Source organism: Lycium ferocissimum, chromosome 7 (assembly GCF_029784015.1).
Source record: "Lycium ferocissimum isolate CSIRO_LF1 chromosome 7, AGI_CSIRO_Lferr_CH_V1, whole genome shotgun sequence".
In the NCBI taxonomy this organism is placed as follows: domain Eukaryota; kingdom Viridiplantae; phylum Streptophyta; class Magnoliopsida; order Solanales; family Solanaceae; genus Lycium; species Lycium ferocissimum.
In genome coordinates, this window is record NC_081348.1 from 53,379,335 (window position 1) to 53,399,626 (window position 20,292).

General features: G+C 36.4%; 2 protein-coding genes across 3 annotated transcripts in view; one reads left to right on the plus strand and one right to left on the minus strand.

Annotated features, from left to right (window-relative positions):
* Window positions 1-574: 574 nt before the first annotated feature.
* LOC132065662 (putative disease resistance protein RGA3) lies at window positions 575-4,182 on the plus strand. The gene is made up of 2 exons (XM_059459151.1): window positions 575-1,270; window positions 1,527-4,182. The coding sequence occupies exons 1-2, from the start codon at window positions 844-846 to the stop codon at window positions 4,058-4,060; spliced, it is 2,961 nt and encodes a 986-aa protein (XP_059315134.1). The 5' UTR covers window positions 575-843; the 3' UTR covers window positions 4,061-4,182.
* Window positions 4,183-5,858: 1,676 nt separating this feature from the next.
* LOC132065663 (uncharacterized) overlaps window positions 5,859-20,292 on the minus strand; it is a 49,337-nt gene continuing 34,903 nt past the window's right edge. For both annotated transcript variants that reach the window (XM_059459152.1, XM_059459153.1), the window contains 16 exons: window positions 19,802-20,143; window positions 18,862-19,029; window positions 18,448-18,741; window positions 17,822-17,998; window positions 15,043-15,306; window positions 14,710-14,808; window positions 14,403-14,587; window positions 12,943-13,278; window positions 10,902-11,055; window positions 10,643-10,753; window positions 10,063-10,230; window positions 8,145-8,268; window positions 7,866-8,021; window positions 7,671-7,780; window positions 7,532-7,591; window positions 5,859-6,349 (listed from right to left, as the gene is read on the minus strand). In XM_059459152.1, coding sequence (XP_059315135.1) covers window positions 6,146-6,349; window positions 7,532-7,591; window positions 7,671-7,780; window positions 7,866-8,021; window positions 8,145-8,268; window positions 10,063-10,230; window positions 10,643-10,753; window positions 10,902-11,055; window positions 12,943-13,278; window positions 14,403-14,587; window positions 14,710-14,808; window positions 15,043-15,306; window positions 17,822-17,998; window positions 18,448-18,741; window positions 18,862-19,029; window positions 19,802-20,143 — 2,952 coding nt within the window. In that variant the 3' untranslated portion in view covers window positions 5,859-6,145. The remainder of the gene's footprint in view (window positions 6,350-7,531; window positions 7,592-7,670; window positions 7,781-7,865; window positions 8,022-8,144; window positions 8,269-10,062; window positions 10,231-10,642; window positions 10,754-10,901; window positions 11,056-12,942; window positions 13,279-14,402; window positions 14,588-14,709; window positions 14,809-15,042; window positions 15,307-17,821; window positions 17,999-18,447; window positions 18,742-18,861; window positions 19,030-19,801; window positions 20,144-20,292) is intronic.

Below are 20,292 nucleotides of genomic sequence, written 5' to 3' on the forward strand. Positions count from 1 at the left end.
CCACATAGAATAAGTTAAATGCCATGTGACATCCATGTCACTTAATTCCAATGATCAGACTTGCTTATGTGGGAATATGTTAGAAATGAGAGATATTTTTGAAACTTTGCTAACGGTAGGGGTATATTTGGCCCCAACTTGTAACCGGAGGGGTATATTTGATTACTTTGGCTAACGGAGGGCAAAGTTAGCCAATAAATTAAAATAAAGGGGTATATTTGACCATTTTCCCTAAATTATATTTAGTCAAATGTTGCACCAGTTGATCACTGAAGAGATCTTAGTTTGGTGACACCCGATTTGAAGAGAAATGAATCCCCGCACCCCCCCCCTGGCATAAAAACACTCTCTCTGTGTCAATTTATACGAAGGTGTTTGATTAGGTATGAAGTTTAAGAAAAAAAATGAAACTTTTTAATCTTGTGGTCTAAAATAAGTCAAAAAAATTTTGTGGCTAGAAATTATTTCATTAAAGGTAAAATGAAAATTTAAATGTTAAATTGTTGCTACATAGAAAAAGACCGAATGGGAAAGAGTGTGTATAAATTGGGATATTTTGCCGGCCCCGCCCCAATTGCCATTTTGGCAGTCAAAGGGGAAAGAAAAGTCTCGGTAGAGGGCAGCGAGAGAGCTATAGGTGCAATGAAAGTCATGCCACTTGCAGTTTACCTGTAATAATTGAGTTCACAAACTGATCAATTACTGCAAATCCAGACCCAAGCTTTTGAATATATCAGTCACTTTGGACTGCCCAATATATTCAAATAGCTTTATACTTTTGTGTTACAATTCCATTACTCTAAGAGTACTTTCTCCACTATATGTTATAGTGAATTCCAACGTATGGCAGAAGCTTTCCTTCAAGTTTTACTAGACAATCTGACTTCTTTTATCCAAGGGGAACTTGTATTGATTTTCGGTTTTGAAAATGAGTTCAAAAAGCTTTCGAGCACGTTTTCTACGATCCAAGTTGTGCTTGAAGATGCTTTGGAGAAGCAATTGAAGGACGAGGCAATAGAGAATTGGTTGCAGAAACTCAATGCTGCTGCATATGAAGTCGATGACATATTGGACAAATGTAAAACTGAGGCAGCAAGATTTAATCAGTCTCTATTAGGGTGTATTCGTCCAAATATTATCACTTTCCGTTACAAGGTTGGAAAAAGAATGAAAGGAATTATGGAGAAACTAGATGCAATTGCTGAGGAAAGAAGGAAATTCCATTTGCGCGAAAAGATTGCGGAGAAACAAGCTGCTACACGTGAAACAGGTGCTCCTCATAAACAGTTTCTAGCCAAAAATAGTGGAGTACTTACTAAAAGCTTAGTTTATATTCAATTTTTTGTAGTTACCAGATAGTGTATTTTGGGGTGAAGATAAGTTTTAGAGATTTTCTCTACATGTTTGTTCCATGTCAACCCTTACTTGTCTCGTTATTTTGCGAACATATTCTATTATTCCCGGTTACAGACTCCTCCTAGTGAGCTAGAATGTAACAATACTTGTGTCCGCATTGCTTGGAACAGGTTTTGTTTTAGCGGAACCACAAGTCTATGGAAGGGACAAAGAGGAGGACGAGATAGTGAAAATCCTGATAAAAAATGTTAATAATGCCCAAGACCTTCCGGTGCTCCCAATACTTGGTATGGGGGGACTAGGAAAGACGACAGTTGCGCAAATGGTTTTCAATAATCAGAGAGTGATTGAGCATTTCAATCTAAAGATATGGGTTTGTGTCTCAGATGATTTTGATGAGAAAAGGTTGATAAAGGCAATTGTAGAATCTATTGAAGGAAGGCCTATTGGTGACATGGACTTGGCTCCCCTCCAAAAGAAGCTTCAAGAGTTGTTGAATGGAAAAAGATACTTGCTTGTTTTAGATGATGTTTGGAATGATGATCAAGAAAAGTGGGCTAAGTTAAAAGCAGTCTTAAAGGTTGGAGCTAGAGGTGCTTCTGTTCTAGCCACTACTCGTCTTAGAAAGGTTGGATCAATTATGGGAACTTTGCAACCATATCAGTTATCAAATTTGTCTCAAGAAGATTGTTGGTTGTCGTTTATGCAACGTGCATTTGGGTACCAAAAGGAAACAAACCCCGACCTTATGGCCATTGGAAAGGAGATTGTGAATAAATGTGGGGGTGTGCCTCTAGCAGCCAATACTCTTGGAGGTCTTTTACGCTTCAAGAGAGAAAAAAGCGAATGGGAACATGTGAGAGACAATGAGATTTGGAGTTTACCGCAAGATGAAACTTCAATATTGGGTGCTTTGAGACTGAGTTATCATCACCTTCCACTTGATTTGAGGCAATGTTTTGCTTTCTGTGCAGTATTCCCAAAAGACACTAAAATGGAAAAGAAAAATCTCATCACTCTCTGGATGGAACATGGTTTTATTTTATCAAAAGGAAATTTGGAGCTAGAGGATGTGGGTAATGAAGTATGGAAAGAACTATACTTGAGGTCTTTCTTCCAAGAGGTCGAAGAAGATAAATTTGGTAATACTTATTTCAAGATGCATGATCTCATCCACGATTTGGCTACTTCTCTGTTCTCAACAAACACAAGGAGCAGCAAAATTCGTCAAGTAAGAGTAGCAGAGAAAAATATCATGTCCATTGGTTTTGCTGAAGAGGTGCCTTCTTACTCTCCTTTGCTCTTGAAAAGGTTTGCCTCGCTAAGGGTTCTTGATATGAAATTTTCAAAGGTGGAGCAGTTATCATCTTCCATCGGAGATCTAATACATTTAAGGTTGTTGAACTTGTTTGGCAGTAGCATCCGTAGCCTTCCAAAGAGGTTATGCAAGCTTCAAAATCTGCAGACTCTCGATCTATCATGTTGTATCTCACTTTCCTATTTGCCAAAACAAACAAGTACACTACGGAGTCTTAGAAATCTCCTGTTCAAGTGTTGTCTACTGACGTCTATGCCACCAAGAATAGGATCATTGACATGCCTTAAGACACTAGAGTGCTTTGTTGTGGGTCAGAGGAAAGGTTATCTACTTGGCGAACTACGAAACCTAAACCTACATGGCTCACTTTCAATCACACACCTTGAGAGAGTGAAGAATGATAAGGATGCAAAAGAAGCTAATTTATCTACAAAAGCAAATTTGTACAATTTAAGCATGAGTTGGGATATTAGGGCATATGGATTTGAATCAGAAAAAAATTTGGATGAAAAAGTGCTTGAAGCCCTCAGACCACACCCCAATCTGAAATCATTAAAGCTCACTGGCTTCAGAGGTTTTCATTTCCCAAATTGGATGAATGCTTCAGTTTTGAAAAATGTTGTCTCTATTGAAATTGGATGTGAAAACTGCTCGTGTTTACCACCCTTTGGGGAGCTGCCTTGTCTAGAAACTCTAAAGTTATACAACGGGTCTGCGGAGGTGGAGTATATTGAAGAGGATAATGGTCATTCTGGATTCCCCACAATAAGATTCCCGTACTTGAAACGACTTGCTATAGAAAGGTTTCCCAATCTGAAAGGATTGTTGAGAACGGTAGGAGAAGATCAATTCTCCATGCTTGAAGAAATGGAGATTTGGCATTGTCCTATGTTTGTTTTTCCAACCCTGTCTTCTGTCAAGAAATTAGATGTCTGGGGCAAATTAGATGCAACAAGTTTTAGCTCCATATCTAAGCTTAGCACTCTTACTTCCCTCTCTATTGACCATAACCTTGAAGTAACTACACTCCCAGAACAAATGTTCAAACTTGCGAATCTTGAGTCCTTGAGTATTATATACTTCAAAAAACTCAGACAGTTGCCTAGCAGCCTGGCTAGTCTCAATGCTTTGAAGCGTCTGGAAATTCGTTATTGTTACGCACTAGAGAGTCTCCTCGAGCAAGGAATGGAAGGTTTAACTTCCCTCACCGACTTATATGTTCAAAACTGTAAGATGCTAAAATCTTTACCCGAGGGATTGCAGCACAAAACAGCCCTCACAAGTCTACAAGTTTATGGCTGCCCAGCAATGATAAAGCGGTGTGAGAACGGGATGGGAGAGGACTGGCACAAAATTGCTCACATTCCAAATGTGGATATTGGTTAGTCTTGATCTGTTATTCTTCTTGAGGTTCTTTGATGTGTAAATTTGTGATTTTCTTTGGGAAAACATTCAACAGCCAAGGTCTATTTGTATTATACTTGTTAATGTAAAATCCATTCACTCTACTTGCTAGTGTTTTATAAGTAATTAACTCAAACAGAACAAAAAATGAACTAGGTATCAACAATGTATGTTTTAGCATCCCTAATATGATTCAAGCCAATAATGACTATTTAAACAGAACCTGATTATGAAGTTGTCTCACTTAATAGGAAAACTATGGCATTAAGTTTGATGGTAATCTCTTAGTTGACGACTTCTCATGGGAAACATGTGTATATATAAAAATTTTACTATGTTTTCTTCAAATAATGTAAAATTTTATTTTCAAGAGTATGAGTCATAAGTTTTTATTAATACAGTATACTAATAAATGTATTGGGGCATATAAGAATGTTTTACGAGTAAATTTCTCAAATGGTCACTCAACGTGATGAATTTATCGACCAAGGTCATTTAAATTTCTCAAATGGTCACTCAACGTGATGAATTTATCTACCAAGGTCATTTTTCTTTGCTTTATATCAATAAAGTCACTTAATTATTTGTTTAATTGAAAGTCACTCATGTCGAAAACTTAGATAACACCACAGGAAAACTCTCTCTTTCTTTGTACTTAATTATTAACGTAGATAATTGTATCCATTATGCTAAATTTAGCAATAGATAATCTTCAAAATTTTCCAGATTTATCGAAGTAATCTGCATTTTATCCATTTGAATAATAGTACAAGAGTATCAGACAAATGACAGTTTTTTCTTTCTATTTTGGGCCTTTTTAAAAAAAACAAAGTATGACATACATGTATGATGTAGTTATCATTAAACCTAACACTAAATACGATCGATTGCAGATACATCCACCCACTCTAAACACAAATATCCCGTATCAACAACTTTACTAGAGTGTAAGTTAATGAAGTAGGAAAAAAGAGTAAATTTTCTGGTGGTTTTACATTTGCTGGTCGTTTTACAAAGAATAATAAATAATGGTAGTGCCCGGTGGTTTAATTTAAGTTTCTAGCATGAACAACTTTCATAGAAATAAATGAATAGTTAAGATACTTTATTAATACAAAATAAAATAAAATGATGTGTTGGTATGTAAACTCATGAAGCTGAGTGACCGTTTGAGAAATTACTCCAAAAATTTATAATAATATGCATATGATATATGTGCAAGTGAAAAGTTCATAGCGACTAGCTAGGTTATTTAAGGTATTAATCATCACAAACTAAATTATTATTGACATAACCATCTTTAAACGCCATCCACTAATTTTATATTGTTATGTATTTGAAACAAAAGTTTTACATGGAAAAAGAAATATATTTTGAAGCAACATTCATGACGGAAACAATAATACACCACTTAAAAGGGAGCAATGGTTGTGGCAGTAAGTAATTCCTTTGAGGATAAGTTGTAGAATAAAGTCAGTACGAATGGGACTGATTTAATTCATTTTCAGTAGCCACATCTTAGGGTAATCCTTTTGTCGACATCTACTCTTATTACACTCATAGTCTCTTTTGGGAAAGCATGTAGAGGAAAGAGAATGAAACCCTGTTGAGAATTAAACTTTATACATATCGAATGTAAAGTAGCAATTATATCGGTAGGTTATCACTTAATCCTTAACTTTTAGATAGTCACCAGAATATAACTTAGCAAATTTGACATCCTAAATAATCATACATTTTCACTGTTCAAGATCAATAACAAGAAATGATGCTTACAACAAAAACAAATCATCAGAAATTTCATTAACATATAAAAAAATTCAAAGTTACATTGATCTCTGCCAATTATATTACCATTAATAAATGGCTTGTCATTATATTATAGTAAGGTAGTGTTCGCCTTTGCGTGACAAGCTCAAGATCTTTGTATTTGATTCCTTTTTTTTTCCTTACCTATTTTCTCCTGCCCACGAGAGAGTGCAGCCTATAGCAGATCCAAATGCAGCTGCAATGAGTTCTGCATTCCAAGCAAATGTATCCCCTGTAGTCCACATATAATCAATGAATTCAGCTTGAAACTTTGTGCTCTTTCTCGAGGTTTTCGAGGATGTCAATGCATCTCTTCAGCAAAGACTTAGCATGTTCGTTCTTTTCCACATCATAGACTTGCACAAACTCGCAGCTGAATGCCACTTCTCCACCAGGCAACTGTCCAGTAGCTTTCAATAAGTTCACCATTTCCAGAAGGCACTCTGAAGCTGCTATGTGAACCTGAGTTTGCGCACGGATGAAAATGTATTAGGTTCACAATGAAATATAAAACAAACAAAAACCTTCTAACAAACCTGAGCAAGAAATCACAGGATATCCCCTTTCCATTTCCATAAATGAATTCTATAATTGAAAATACTAGTCATAAATGTATTGTATAACATTGACTTTTCTCAAATGAATGATGAGATCACAGTTCATTTCAGGCATAATTCACGTTTCTTATTCAATGCAGAAACATTGCTAAATGCATGCAGTGGGAATCTTGTGAGGCCAGAAAGAACATTAAATCTACAGAACTGTTACTAAGTTCTATCACCCTAGACATAAGATTGGGTGACCAGAAGACAGGACCGCAGAAACAAGTATACAACAGCTATACATAATTGATCCTAACCGGCAGAGAAAATTAGCTGAATTACTGAAGTCAGGAGGATATCGCAACTGAAAAAAGAGTAATAGCCTGTTTGGCCAAATTTCCAAAATTGGCTTATTTTGAAAAGTGCTTTTAGAAAAAGAATGTTAGGAAAGTAATACTCCCTCCGTTCCATAATAAGTGGTTTTTTAGGCTTTTCAAAGTAAGTGGTGCTTTAGGATTTCAAGAATACCCAAATTGCCCTTATTTAAATAATCAAGATTCATTAACTACCATTTCTTTTTCAAGAATACTTAGGGGTAAGTTAGTAAAAACACTCATAAGTTTCTAGGAGTGAGCAATTTCTTAAGGGGTGTGCATAAGCTAAAAGAACCACTTATTATGGAACGGAGGGAGTAGTTCATGTCTGGCTAATCAATTTGAAAAACACTTTTAGATCCGTACTTTGTGCTTGGCCAATGTTCCAGAAGTGCTTCGGAGGAAAAGCTACTCTTTTTAGCTTCTGAAAAACTGCTTCCGCTACTGCTTAAAAGCACTTACTTTTCCCCTAAAGCTTGGCCAAACACCTCAACTTTCTAAAATAAGCACCCTTTGTAAAAATTAAGCACTTTTAGCTTCTCAGAGGTTTGGCCAAACAGTTTATAAAGGCAGGAAGAGACACCAGCATGGAGATATCTCCATTCAACGTAACAACAGACAATCAGGTGTTGATAGTGGACGAGATGAAATAGTAGTAATGACACGTGTGAAAGAGGGAATCCATATTTGTTTCTGATAAGCCTAACAGCATAAAGAAGATGACATACCTGGGCAATTTTTACTGTTTGTATAATTTCAAGTACTTTCACAGAGGTTTTGCAGAACAACTGGAGAGACCAAAATTTTAATTAGAATCCCGGTGCAGTATTAGTGACGGAAAAAATGCAACTTTGGGATATGAATCACCTCATGGGCGAAAGCAATTATGCACGCATATTGAGAAGTATCTTGAGAACCAACTTCTGTGTGCAGCTTTGAGCATAGCTCCTTAATTGACGAAAAAACAGACACTTTAACTGCAGAAAAGAAAACAAGCACATCAGGACAGGAATAACTGTTTCACCATCTTGGTCAGGATAAGTAATGTTATGAGGGGCATACCTGGCCATGAAAAGTTTGGTGATAGTGAAATTAAGAAAAAATCAATCAAGTTCTTCTGCTGTTGAATAATATCAGTTGTCCGTGCTATGTGGATGCATGCTGTTACACAATTTACTATCTTATCATGCGCAGAAGAAAAATCCTCCTTCTCGTCTCCTGTAAATAATAAAAAGGCATAATTAGACAAATGAGTTTGAGCTTCTAAGACGCTCAAATATGCATCATTAACGGTCGTACATCTACCATAAGGGAAGACAAATAAAACAATTCATGCAATACCTCCTGTGAGATCACTTGACAAATTAATTTGATCAGTCCCTGTATTAATTTGCAGACTGCACATGTCAAATAATTGTGGAAAAGCTTTATTGAAGAAGTCTGGATTGTTGAATGCCTTTAAAACCTGAAAGGAGAGACGACCAAAGGAAATAGTATTTAATGCCATGAAACATGAGGAAGCTAAAACATTACACCAAATGATCAAATTAAACTAGACAAGCATTATGTAAATTACTTTCTACTCAGATTATTCCGTAGTGTATATGGAAAGCAAGCAACAGTGCAAAGATCATCGCTATCAGCATACAACATATGTACTAACTCCACCTATTTTTCCCAACTTATACCCTAAAGAGCATTTGATTTGCTGTAACTTTCAGTACAGCAGTATAATGTTGGTTCCTTGCTTTTTCAACTACAGCATGCAAACAACAACTATGCCTCAATCCAAGCAATTTGGTGTCGGCTGTGTGAATCCTCAATAACCATGTCGCTCCATTTAACTGTACTATATGATATAAAATTTCCTTTAGGTAGAAAACTCTCACAGAAAACATTGTCCGGAATTTCTGATTGAATAGAAAGGAGTCCTCGCGACACGGCTCCAGTTTGCCAAAAACCAGTGCTCCAGCTTAACAACACGTGCAAGTGTTCTATTTGATTGACATCTTTACTTTTATTAGATCCAGTTATAGCTATCCGGTTATTAACTTCTTGCAACACGTTTTCACCTTTCATCCCTTCGGTGCAAATTCTTGAACATTCTTGACATAGGTTAAGTTTTTTGAGCATTCTTCATCTATTTGGGGGTCTTTTTACCTGGAAGAGGGGTTTTTTTGTGTGTGTGTTGTGGGGGGGAGGTTGTGCGCAGCTGAAGGTTTGACAAAAATTAACTACAACAAGCTTTACTAACAGTACAAGCAAAAGTTTTAGTGAGGCTTTGAACCTATAGCGCACATATACTGCTGCAGAATATACCTCTGCAAAGTAGACACATAGCATCATGCATATCAGTACCTTTTCAATACTGCTTCACAGTAAAATGCCATTTCTATAATTACATCTTCTAAAGCATATTTTATTGGATTATGGAAGGCGCTAAAAGATTGAATCTTCAAAGTCTTAAACTACCAATGTAGAATGTGTCTGAATGATGTGATACCAATCGGCTATGAAGTTGACTATGAAGTTTAAGTCATTTCACTTAAGGGTTGTTTGATTTGTGTGATAAGGGATAACAATTCCGGGATAAGAAACGGGATAATTTTATCCCGTGTTTGGTCAAACTTTTGTTTCCAGGATTAGCAATCCCAGGATTATATATTACACAATTGTTGTATTAGTTTTATACCACACTCAATATGGGAATACAATCCCGGGATAAAACACTAAAATGACAAAGATGCCTTTTTCCAAAGCTCTACTCCCAAAGTCTTTTTAAAAAGTCAGGTTTAAAATTGAAAATAAGTTTTTTCCGTTTATCTAGTGTAAAACCAAACACATGTTTTATATTATACTCAGTACCCATTTTTAGTCCAACGAACCAAACATATACCAATAAAAGTGTATCCACTAAATAATCCCGTCAAGACTTGATCACCATTTTATAATCTCTGTATAACTTGTTCATCAATCAAACCTTCATCAACCAAACCCCTTAGGTGTTTAATTATCCTCCAATTTATTTTTCATTGGTGGTTGAACTAAAAACATTGGAAGATCGAACACTTCTATTTGACATTATCCCTCATAAGGGAAGAAAGTATGTCTTGGAATGACTCTTCTACATAATCACTGGTCAAAAAACGAAAATATGAAAATTATTCACATTAACTGCTGTCAGATATTTCAGGCAAAAAATTCGCATGCTCCTGCCTGCATGAATAAAGGTGCTCAAACATCCAGAGTGCATATTTACCTGCTCAAGACAGAAGAAAGCTGCTTCACGATACTTCTTTGTTTTCTTTGCACATGCAGATAATATAAGACTCAAAATGGCATCTGGAGCGTTAGGATCAGCAGCAGAAATTGCTTTATGACACGACATACAGAGTGCAGATAATGCAGAGAGTACTGCATCCTTTCCCTGCAACATATCAATGCATTTTTCTGTTAAATAATCATTATCACAATAATTAAACAATAAACACAATATTCTGTACAGGCTTAAGTAAAAGGATCCAGCTGATAAATTAAGACTTCAGGGACTAGAACTGTTATATAGTGGCATGGAAAAAAGAATATTGAAAAAACAATTGAAAAGCTAGTTTGGCTGAGAAAATATTACAAAGTTCAAAAGTTGAAAAAGTTAAGTGAATAGAAATTCTTAAAAAATGTGAAAAATGTTTAAAATAACCCTATTATTAGCGGAATCATGTTATAAGATCTTGGGACATCCCAAAATGGAGAGCCTACCATATAAACTGGGATAGAGCGAAATAGAAGAAATAATACCAGTTCACCCAAGGAAATAAAAAGATAAAAGTACCAACTGCTACCTCCCATAGGCGGCCAGGAATTTCCTTCAAGAGGGATGAGAGGAGAACATGGTGCTGTGAGGAAACCACCTCACCAAGGGTGTCACAGAGCTTACTGATTGCCTGAGCAGCCTGCATGAGAATATAAACAGGATAGTACAACTCCAGAGACAATCCAAACTACCTTTTCTGCTAAGGTGCAAGGAAGAAAACTGCAGATGGTTAAAATTTCATGCACTTGTCTTGGAATGAGAGTGAATATAAGGCACATTATTAATACCTTCCGTTTACTAGACCATGATGATGACATAATTCCTCCACTGATAAGCTCAACGATCTCCCCCAAGTACAATTGAAGAGTAACCCGTTCACTACTCATATTTTCTTCCCACATTTCTTCGTACAGATTAGAAACAGATTTTTCATCTTCAAATCTGCATAAGATTATTTATTGGTGTCAACCAATAAGCGCTAGTCACTGAAAATACTGTTGGGAGAAGTTTAAAATACTGGGCATAACAATAGGACAAAAGCCGCAAACTCAAGCAGCAGGTTAATTTATGCAAATATTGTTACAAATATCAACACGTAATAAAAATAGAACCTCAAAACCCCCGAAGTAAATTCAGAAATTAAAAGAGAGGGATGGAGGTGCTTGTTACTATTTTCAAAAAAAAAAATAGATAAAGGATGGGGTGGAGGTAGAAAGATCAGAAAGTTACAGAGTTCACATTGATTACTACATCAGGCTGTCCGACCACTAGAAGTTTAAGAACTTCATAAAATTCTCTCTCTAAAATGACATAAAAATACGTGTAAAATGGTGGCCCTCAATATATTGTATCATCAAATGGTCATTTTCCTCAGTTGTCATACTGCATAGCTTCCTTTTTCAATGCGATAAACTCACACAACAGTCACAAAGATGAATCATTTGCTTAATTCAATTGATAAACTCACAAAAACAGTCACAAAGATAACTCGTTTGCCTTATTCAAAGATAAAAGGCATGTGACTTTTAAACTAGGTAGCCAACAAATGAGGCACATGCTTCAATCAAAACCATTAAGGAAGAAAGATATAAGGACCATTTGAAATCGGAAAACAGACTTCAAACCATAAAGTAGAATGCCAATAATTAACTGGAAGTTGAAGGACAACACTTGAAAACAGAAAATGTACAAATTTTGGTGGAAGAAATACTGAAACAAGAAGATATTCTTAAAGATAACTGATAGAAAAAAAATGACAGCAAAAACAGCATGCAAGATTGACGTTAAAAGCACGTGTTATCCTGACCTCGAGATAACAAACTTCTCCCAAATATCCAAAAGCAGAGAGCCGGACAATAAAATAGCCATTCATGTGCAGAACTTGATCCCAGATAACCGGTTTCCAAGACATACCAGTTCGGAGAGACGAATTAAACCCATTTGGTGCATTTGAAACAGATTATATACTCCACTTAAATGAAGTTTGATGAAGAGACTCTGAATTATTCTCTTGCTTCGTATCCTAGGCAATTCTAAGGCTTCAAGTACTATTTTTTAGCTTTGGCTGTAAAATTTCTAGATATCAGATTTCATTTTTCTAGAGGATACTAGCATTAATGGGTTCTGACAGTTAAAAATTTCAGCTCTGAAGAAAGCCAGTTTTGCGAAACAGATGCATCATCTTGCTATTTAAGATAACATTGCAGACTCATTGATTCTAAGTTGTTTTCATTGAGAAGAGGAAGCTCCAAACATTAGAAAAGCTGACATCTCATAGAGGATTTCCCCAAGATAAAATCAGCACTTAGGAAGAATTTACTGTCTACTAGCAAAAATCTGTGTACGACACTGGACTTGCAAAAGAATTACATCCAACAAGCTGTAATCAGGCTATGGATGTGCATCATTTGAGCAGTGTCTGAATTCAGGGATACTGCCTAACACTTATTCTCTCTTTCTTGTGTAACTCTGAAACCTGATAAGTGTATGTGAAGAAATCAACTTCATGGAAGAGAGTGACGTCTGAAAACTTGCAGAATAGCGAAATCAAGCAACAGCAGTCAATTGCTAGACTGATAGTGGAGCCACCAACAGCCAATTTCAGAGATGTAGCATAGGTAACGGAGAAACTAAAAGCAAAAACATCTGATATGTCAACAGAAGTTGGCATTGTCCCAATTGACAAGAGCAAGCATAGTTTGAATTTGTTGCCACTGCTTATGTATCGCCATGTTATCTTGTTCAAACAAAGAATAGAAATGTAATTATGAACATAAGAAATTACCATCACAGACTACGAAACAGAGAAAGGAAAGATAAGAGTTTGACCTTGAAATAAATATAACTGGCACAATCACATCATTATATCCACCCAAAACATCAGCAGCCGAGGAAAAGTAGCATTTCAGTAGAACTGCACATGCAATCTGTTCATTCTTATCCCCAAGATGTAAAGCAGCAGTGTCTTCAATCAACTTCTGGGCCTGGGAAGGAGTTGCATACTTCAGAACTGTGGCACAAGCATTTGCAAATGCACGTTTTGATGTAGCACTTCTTTCCTCCTTAACAGCTTGAAACAGAAGTCTCAGTAGCATGGTTGTAAAAGGTTTGATATTAACACCAACTTTCTGCGCTAACAAGCTTATAAAATTTGCAACACCAACCCTATCAATAGGAGAACATATAATGTGATATTAGAATTAAGAACTAGATCAATGGCAGTTCACCTCAAAACAAAGGGGGATGTCTTCAATTTTTGAGTTCAAAAGGTAAATAATCATTCAAGTGACACAGACAATACAGAGATTGTTGGAGAGCTGTGGAGCATGCAGGGATGGTAGCTGAATTACTAAACCAGCTGGAGTTATTCCAGGGTACAACAGATACAGCAGATTCCTTGTCATGGAGGGGGGCTAGCAACAAGACATTTTCAGTCAAATCAGCCTATGCTTTACTCTCAAGGAACAGCCAGGGAGGTAGCAGTTGGCCTTGGAAACAGATCTGGAGAATCAAGGCCCCTTTCAAAGTAGTTTGTTTTGCTTGGCCGGTAGCTAAACAAGCTTGCTTAACTCAAGAAAACCTAGGTAGCAGTTGGCCTTGGAAACAGATCTGGAGAATCAAGGCCCCTTTCAAAGTAGTTTGTTTTGCTTGGCCGGTAGCTAAACAAGCTTGCTTAACTCAAGAAAACCTATATAAAAGAGGATTCCAATTGAGCTCTAGATGTTACTTATGCTGTGGAGATTCAGAGTCTAATAGACACTTATTTCTATACTGTGGTGTCACTTCTCAACTGTTGCAACTATTTTCGAGTATAGAATCATGTGGTCTATGCCAAAAACAACTGACCTACCGAGGCACTGGTACAATAAGGGGAAAATTTCAGGCAAAAAAAAAAAAAATTAAAAAAAATGGTGAACCTCATCCCAGTTAGCATTCAGTGGATAGCCTGGACGAAAAGGAATGCCATGTGTGTCGAAGGCAAAAGCAGCTCTACTCAGAAGTTAAAAATGAAGTGTATCTTGCTGTTTATGTTTTGGTGTAAAGAAAATTATGTAAATGATGATGAATCCATATTAGATTTGATAGAATCACAAGGACAAGTTTTTGCTCACAGTGGAATAAGTACAAAGTTACTAGCACAATCTTTGTGCGGTGATTTTGATACAAATGTTACCTTCTCAAAAAAAAAAAAAGAGAGAGAGAGAGAGAGAGAGAACTAGATAAATGCATACTAAATCCACTAAAATTGCAATTTTCATGTAAATTACCATATGGGACTTGCAATATACCTGGTATTTAATCCAACGCCAATACGAACTAACTGAGCAACACGAGGTACTAATAACTCCAATGACTGGGAATCAATAACATCAATGCAACGATCAAGAGTTTCCCACATTAGAGAGCCCTTTGCTATTGATATACGGAGGTTTTCAAGCTTTTCGGTTTGTATACCAACATTTGCTGCGTGCAACTGAGATAAGGGAGAGGCCAGAAGAAAAGGAGAAAAAATAGAAAATGAAAAGAAAAATAAGTTAATATTGCAGACAATGAGAAGTACCAAAGCAGTATCAAAAACCACAGAATTTGCCAGACCTCAACGTAATTTAACCCTTGGTCTTCCAGGCTTGATAAGCTTTCAAGCATGCAGCAGACTAGTTCAGGTAGATGTGGCCGAAGTGCAATACCTGCACCCTGCAATTATTCAACCACCAGATAAGAACTTAAACATTCAACTCTGGTGCAATAATGCAAGAACATTGCAGAACGAAGCAAGGAAAATTCTGCAGTCTAGTATGAACAGAAGCACCATAATGATCTGACTGAAATGATTAACTAAGAAGGAAAAGACATGGCATTATGTGTATTTTAGAAACTGGAGGGTCTACAAGACAGATTCAACTGTTCAATTTCTAGTTAGAATAAAACCTTCGTGAGTTTTGTAACCACTCCAATGGATGCCTTGCGAATGCTTTCGACTTTACTCATTATGCCATCAGATAGCAGTAATGGCAACACAATCTCCATTGCCTTTGTTGCCTCCGAGACTTGTGTGAGAGAAACATCACATAACCTCAGTGTTAGATTAGTAATAGCCCGGCACAATCTGTCACCTGAATTTCGTACAGACTCCTTTATGTCATCCATCGCACGGAAAGCAGTAGTCCATATTCTTTTCAAGTGCTTCTCAACCTATATCATATGCAGTGCTGACATTGTCAAATAAGGCAACAATTACGCTCTCTGCAATAAGGGATACCATAGATAAACAGACAACCAAGTAAATCAAATTAAAGGATATGGATGATAGCACCAAACTACAAAAACGCAAGACCGAAAAATTCCACGAAAGCTTATTTATCAATTGCTCCCCTACAAGCAATGCAGAGCGGAAAGGGTAAGCCATATTTTACATCAAGAAAGTACCTCGGTTGTGTCACTTAGAAACTAAAAAGAGGTAGAGCTGATAACGGTTCCACATAGAAATTTAGCATGCAGCCCACAAAGGGAAAGGCAAGCTAAAGGAGCCAACCACTCTACTATACAAAAGAATCTACTATGCAACAACAACATATCCAGTGATCCCACAAGTGGGGTCTGGGGAGGGTGGGGTATACGCAGATCTGTATAGACCCTCAGCTCAAGAAAAGCGTTTTCAAAACAGGTTTGAAAAAACCAAATTGGGTTAATCTTTGGAGGAAATGGGAAAAATAGCCATCTGGGCTATTTATGGAAACTCTAAAAGTGTAGATATATATTTACAAAAGACTGTGCCCATCATCATCAAAAGATACATGTCCAAAACCACTTAAATGATCACTCTCACAAAAGTCAGATACTCTTAAACCACATTGCCAAATTTCATTGACAGAGTTCGGTTTCACATAAAAAAATGAAAAGGAAATTTACTAGCTAGAGGCAACTGCTTAAATTTATTAAAAATTAGTGTAAAGTTTACTGTCTCAGGAAACAACTTTTCAGTCTGGTTGAAGAATGTTGCCCATCATAAGAGGTAACAAAAAATGAGGAAAGAGAATAACTAGTGATTCCTTCTCGGATATATTTAATTTTTTTTCTCTGATCATGCTCTAGGCTGTGAAACACAAGAGTCAGAAAACATAGAAAGCTTTCGACAGGAAAATATAGTAAAATAGCTTAAAATGCATCACGAGGAAGCTCAATGATTTATATCAGTTGATTGTGTTAATTAATTAGCATGATTTTATGACACTTTATTTTTCCTTTTCCTAGCTTAATTATAGAAATAAAATATTTATTTTTATTGTAATTGATTGTCTTCCCTCAATTAGTTAGATTCACTTGTATAAATACCCTTCTTTGGTTACAAAAGTTACTGGAAGAATTGAGATTGTCGGAAAAAGGGCAACTTTCCTTGTACTGCAACAATAAAGTTGCAAATGTTACCATTCTCAAAAATACTTTTCATATTCTGATTTGCAAGTTGGGCGTTTGCAACATTTTTGCTCCAACTTGAGGGGGAGTGTTGATAAATTAGCATGATTTTAGGAGACTATTTTTCCTTTTCCTAACGTAATTATAGGAATAGAATATTTCCTTTTATTGTAATTGATTGTTTTTTCTTAGTTTGTTAGGATTCACCTGTATAAATATCCCTTCTTATGGGATACAATGACATACTGAAATACAACAAAGCCTTTTCTTCTTTCTCAAATTCTACAATATCTCACCACATCATAAAACTTTCTGATCCTGATATCAGTCATCCCTTTTGGTATAGCTTTTAGAAGTATCAACAAAATATCCAATGTGACCAAAGAAACTACACAAACATTTTTTTATTATGTTGAGCAAAATTTTGTAATACAGAAGCCAATAGCTAAGTTCAGAAAATATTTAGTATATGAGGGTAGACCAAGTGGACCTCAAAAGCAAATATGATTTACAATCAAAAAGGGTAGTCTGCTCTGTCAAATTGCAAGGGTTCTGGAAACCTCAGATAAGTTTACCTTTGCGCTAGGACTTGCCAACTTAAGAACATAGCAATAACAATATTCCCTCTGTCCAATTTATGTGACTCTTTCTTTTTTAGTCTGTCATAAATAAGAATAATACCTTTCTATATTTAGAAACAATTTAACTTTAAACTTCTCATTTACCCGTAATAATATGATTTATAGCCACAGAACTGTCTATGTCATGTTTTAGACCACAAATTTCAAAAGCCTTTCTTTCCTGAATTCCGTAGCCAATGAAACAATGCCTCATAAAATGGAACGAAGGGAATAATAAATAATAAAACGTATTTGGGATTTGTGGACATTTTTACCATCACATCAGGTAAATCTTCATGTTAACATGCCAAACACCAGTATTTTAATGCACATACATAACCTTGATGCTGGTAAAGAGATGCAAAGCTAGTGACCCAGTACATGAAGAAAATTAAGTGTCAGTGGGAACAGGTTTCTGTACAGAGAAGTACTTCTGTGATCCTCCAAATTCCCTCTCTATGAGAGCAAGTCTAGATCAAGTGTACTCTTTTTCTTGTTTCCTTTTCTTTTGACAAGAGTGATATATGCAAATTGTTTCCACCCTATAAATTCAAAACTTTGACCAACTTTCTCGATCATCTTTTGCTGAATATCATTTTAATCATGATTTATAGCGGTTTCTCACAGACAAATGCAATTTCCTTGCACATAAGATGACAAATCAATGACTTTACCTGATCAAATTTACGTCCTTGGATCACATCTGAAAGTGCTAGACAAGAAGCCTCTCGTGATCGCCAAAGTCGGGATCCGCTTTGACTTAAAAGATCATCAATAATAAGATCATAATGCTCATCAATTGTTTTCTTTGAATCTGTAATAAGTGATCTCCAAATATGTGTCATCGCATCCTAAAGGAAAACGATAAAATAATTCAAAAATGCGCATCATTACTAAAGCCAGTAGGATATCAACTTCCTTAACATAAATAATAATTATGACAAACTGCATGCAGACCACTTTTTCTCCCTCTTACCACAACTTTTGAGAAAAGCATAAGCATATAATAACAAACTAAACATTCTCAGTTAGCATCTACAACTGCCAAACGATCACAGACAGTCAGATATCAAATTCCTTAATACAAAAAACTAACAATAACGAATTGCACGGCAACCACCTTTATCTCCCTCTTACCATAAATTATGAGGAAAACATAACATAACAAACTAAATAGTTAACATATCAGCTAAAACAGCCAAAATGATTTTTGGGTTGCTTGAATGGAATACTATTAAGCCCCTACTTAACTAGGAATACACAGAATATCAGCTTCATACAAGCACTTATGTAGAAGTACCTGCACATTCTTATCAGGATCGTACTGATAACGAAGGAGTCTTGGAACAAGAGCATGCAAGTGAGGTTGCAGAGCATCCCCAGCATGCTTGGCTATCTTGGAGAACCCAAAGGCCGCACCTCTTTTAGAATTCAAAGATGCCTGATAATTGGCTAAGTCCATGAACTTATAAATCATGTCCGGCTGCCCCATCTCGTTTGCCAAGTTGCAAAGCTCCTTATAAGTACTTAGTTTCCCTCCACTCGGACTTTCACCAATTGTACCCTCTTGAAACACTTCAGAATCTTCTACAAGCTAGAAGCACGAATTTTTTTTTAAAAAAAAAAAAATTCAGAGCAAAAATTGGGTAGTCATAGTGTAAGACACGAGGAAAAATTGTCAAGAATTATAGCAAGACAAAAGCAGTCATCAGACCTTAACAGCTCTTTTCCTCTTCCCAGAGCCAGTAAGAGTGCCAACAAGAGCATTCACTAAGCTTTTCTTCATAGAAGCATCACCAAGCTCATATACAACACTAAGGCCCTGGGAAGCCAGCTCCTGGGTAAGCTCGTTCTGCTCAGCCAGAAGGTGAGAGAATGCTTCCTACAATAGCACAAGAGTCAGTGGTTCAAAAGGCTCTGGTAAAATGTTTTCCTTCGCAAACATCAAAATAAAAGGCTAGTTTAAAAGGCACCCCCCTGGTTAGTTATTGAAATTGCATTTATCAGGGGAAGAGATGCTTGAAGCTGTCCTGGTAGCCAAATACTTGAAGCTGTCTCGACATTGCTCTTTAAAACAAAACTGTGACTATCATAATTGAGACTCGCTATTGAAACAATAAACATAATCTCTAACGGGAATAATTACTATCAAAACGTAATTGATGACTGCAGGTTATCCCTAACTAGATTGGGAAACTCAAGGATTCAGTACATCTAGAAAGAAGCTAACCAGTTGGCATACAGGCTAGCTAAGCATGGAAGCAAAATCCAAGTTTGGTTTACTTCTGTACTATGTTGTATTGCCATCTTTTGTATTATCTACTTGTGAGCCAAATAGGGAATCCAATCCCTAGGAAGGTCAAAGCTTGTAATAGTTTCTAGATTTTACTAATAATAAATTCCAATAATCAAAAGAAAAAATTCCTGGCAGCCAAAGGATTGACTGACACCAGAATCAACACACTTTACAGCTTATCATGTTAGCTAAATATACAAAAGGCTAATAGAGCTGAAAAGCAATAGTCATAGTACTTCTCCCAGATATCCAACAACAATTACGACTTATAAACCCCACACCAGTTCGAAATTCTTCCCGGGAATGTTATATAAATTTTTGCTATGGAACTGTCAGTGTCAACTTAAATAGAAGATACCTGGATGTCGGGAAGCAGTTTCTGGATAGCCTGGTGCTGACCACAATACATTGTCAGTGACAAAAGCCAGACAGTGCCAGCACAGCGCTCTTGTTTCCGGCTACTGTACAATAGATCGTCAAAAAGCTTTCTAGTGATTGCATCTCTAACTGTACTATGGCCTTCTTCATTGGCTTCAGAGTCCACACAGCTAGAACTTGTAGAAGACACATCTCCCATCAAAAAGTTTGAACTCATGGAAAGTGAAGTGTAGTTGCTCTTAAGAATCATGTCAGCAGTAACAGGAACACCACCCCATAGAAATGACAATGCCTCCCCAGCAGCAAACAAGATATCTTCTACCTAATCAATAACAAAATAGGAAACCAAGATGGAAAAGAAATAATGACAACTCAATGTATGCCGCGCAGAAGCACAAGAAAGATGTTTTAACAGTGATATTATTAAAATTAAGGTGTTTTCCTCGAGCTGCGAGCCTGAGAAAAAGAGAG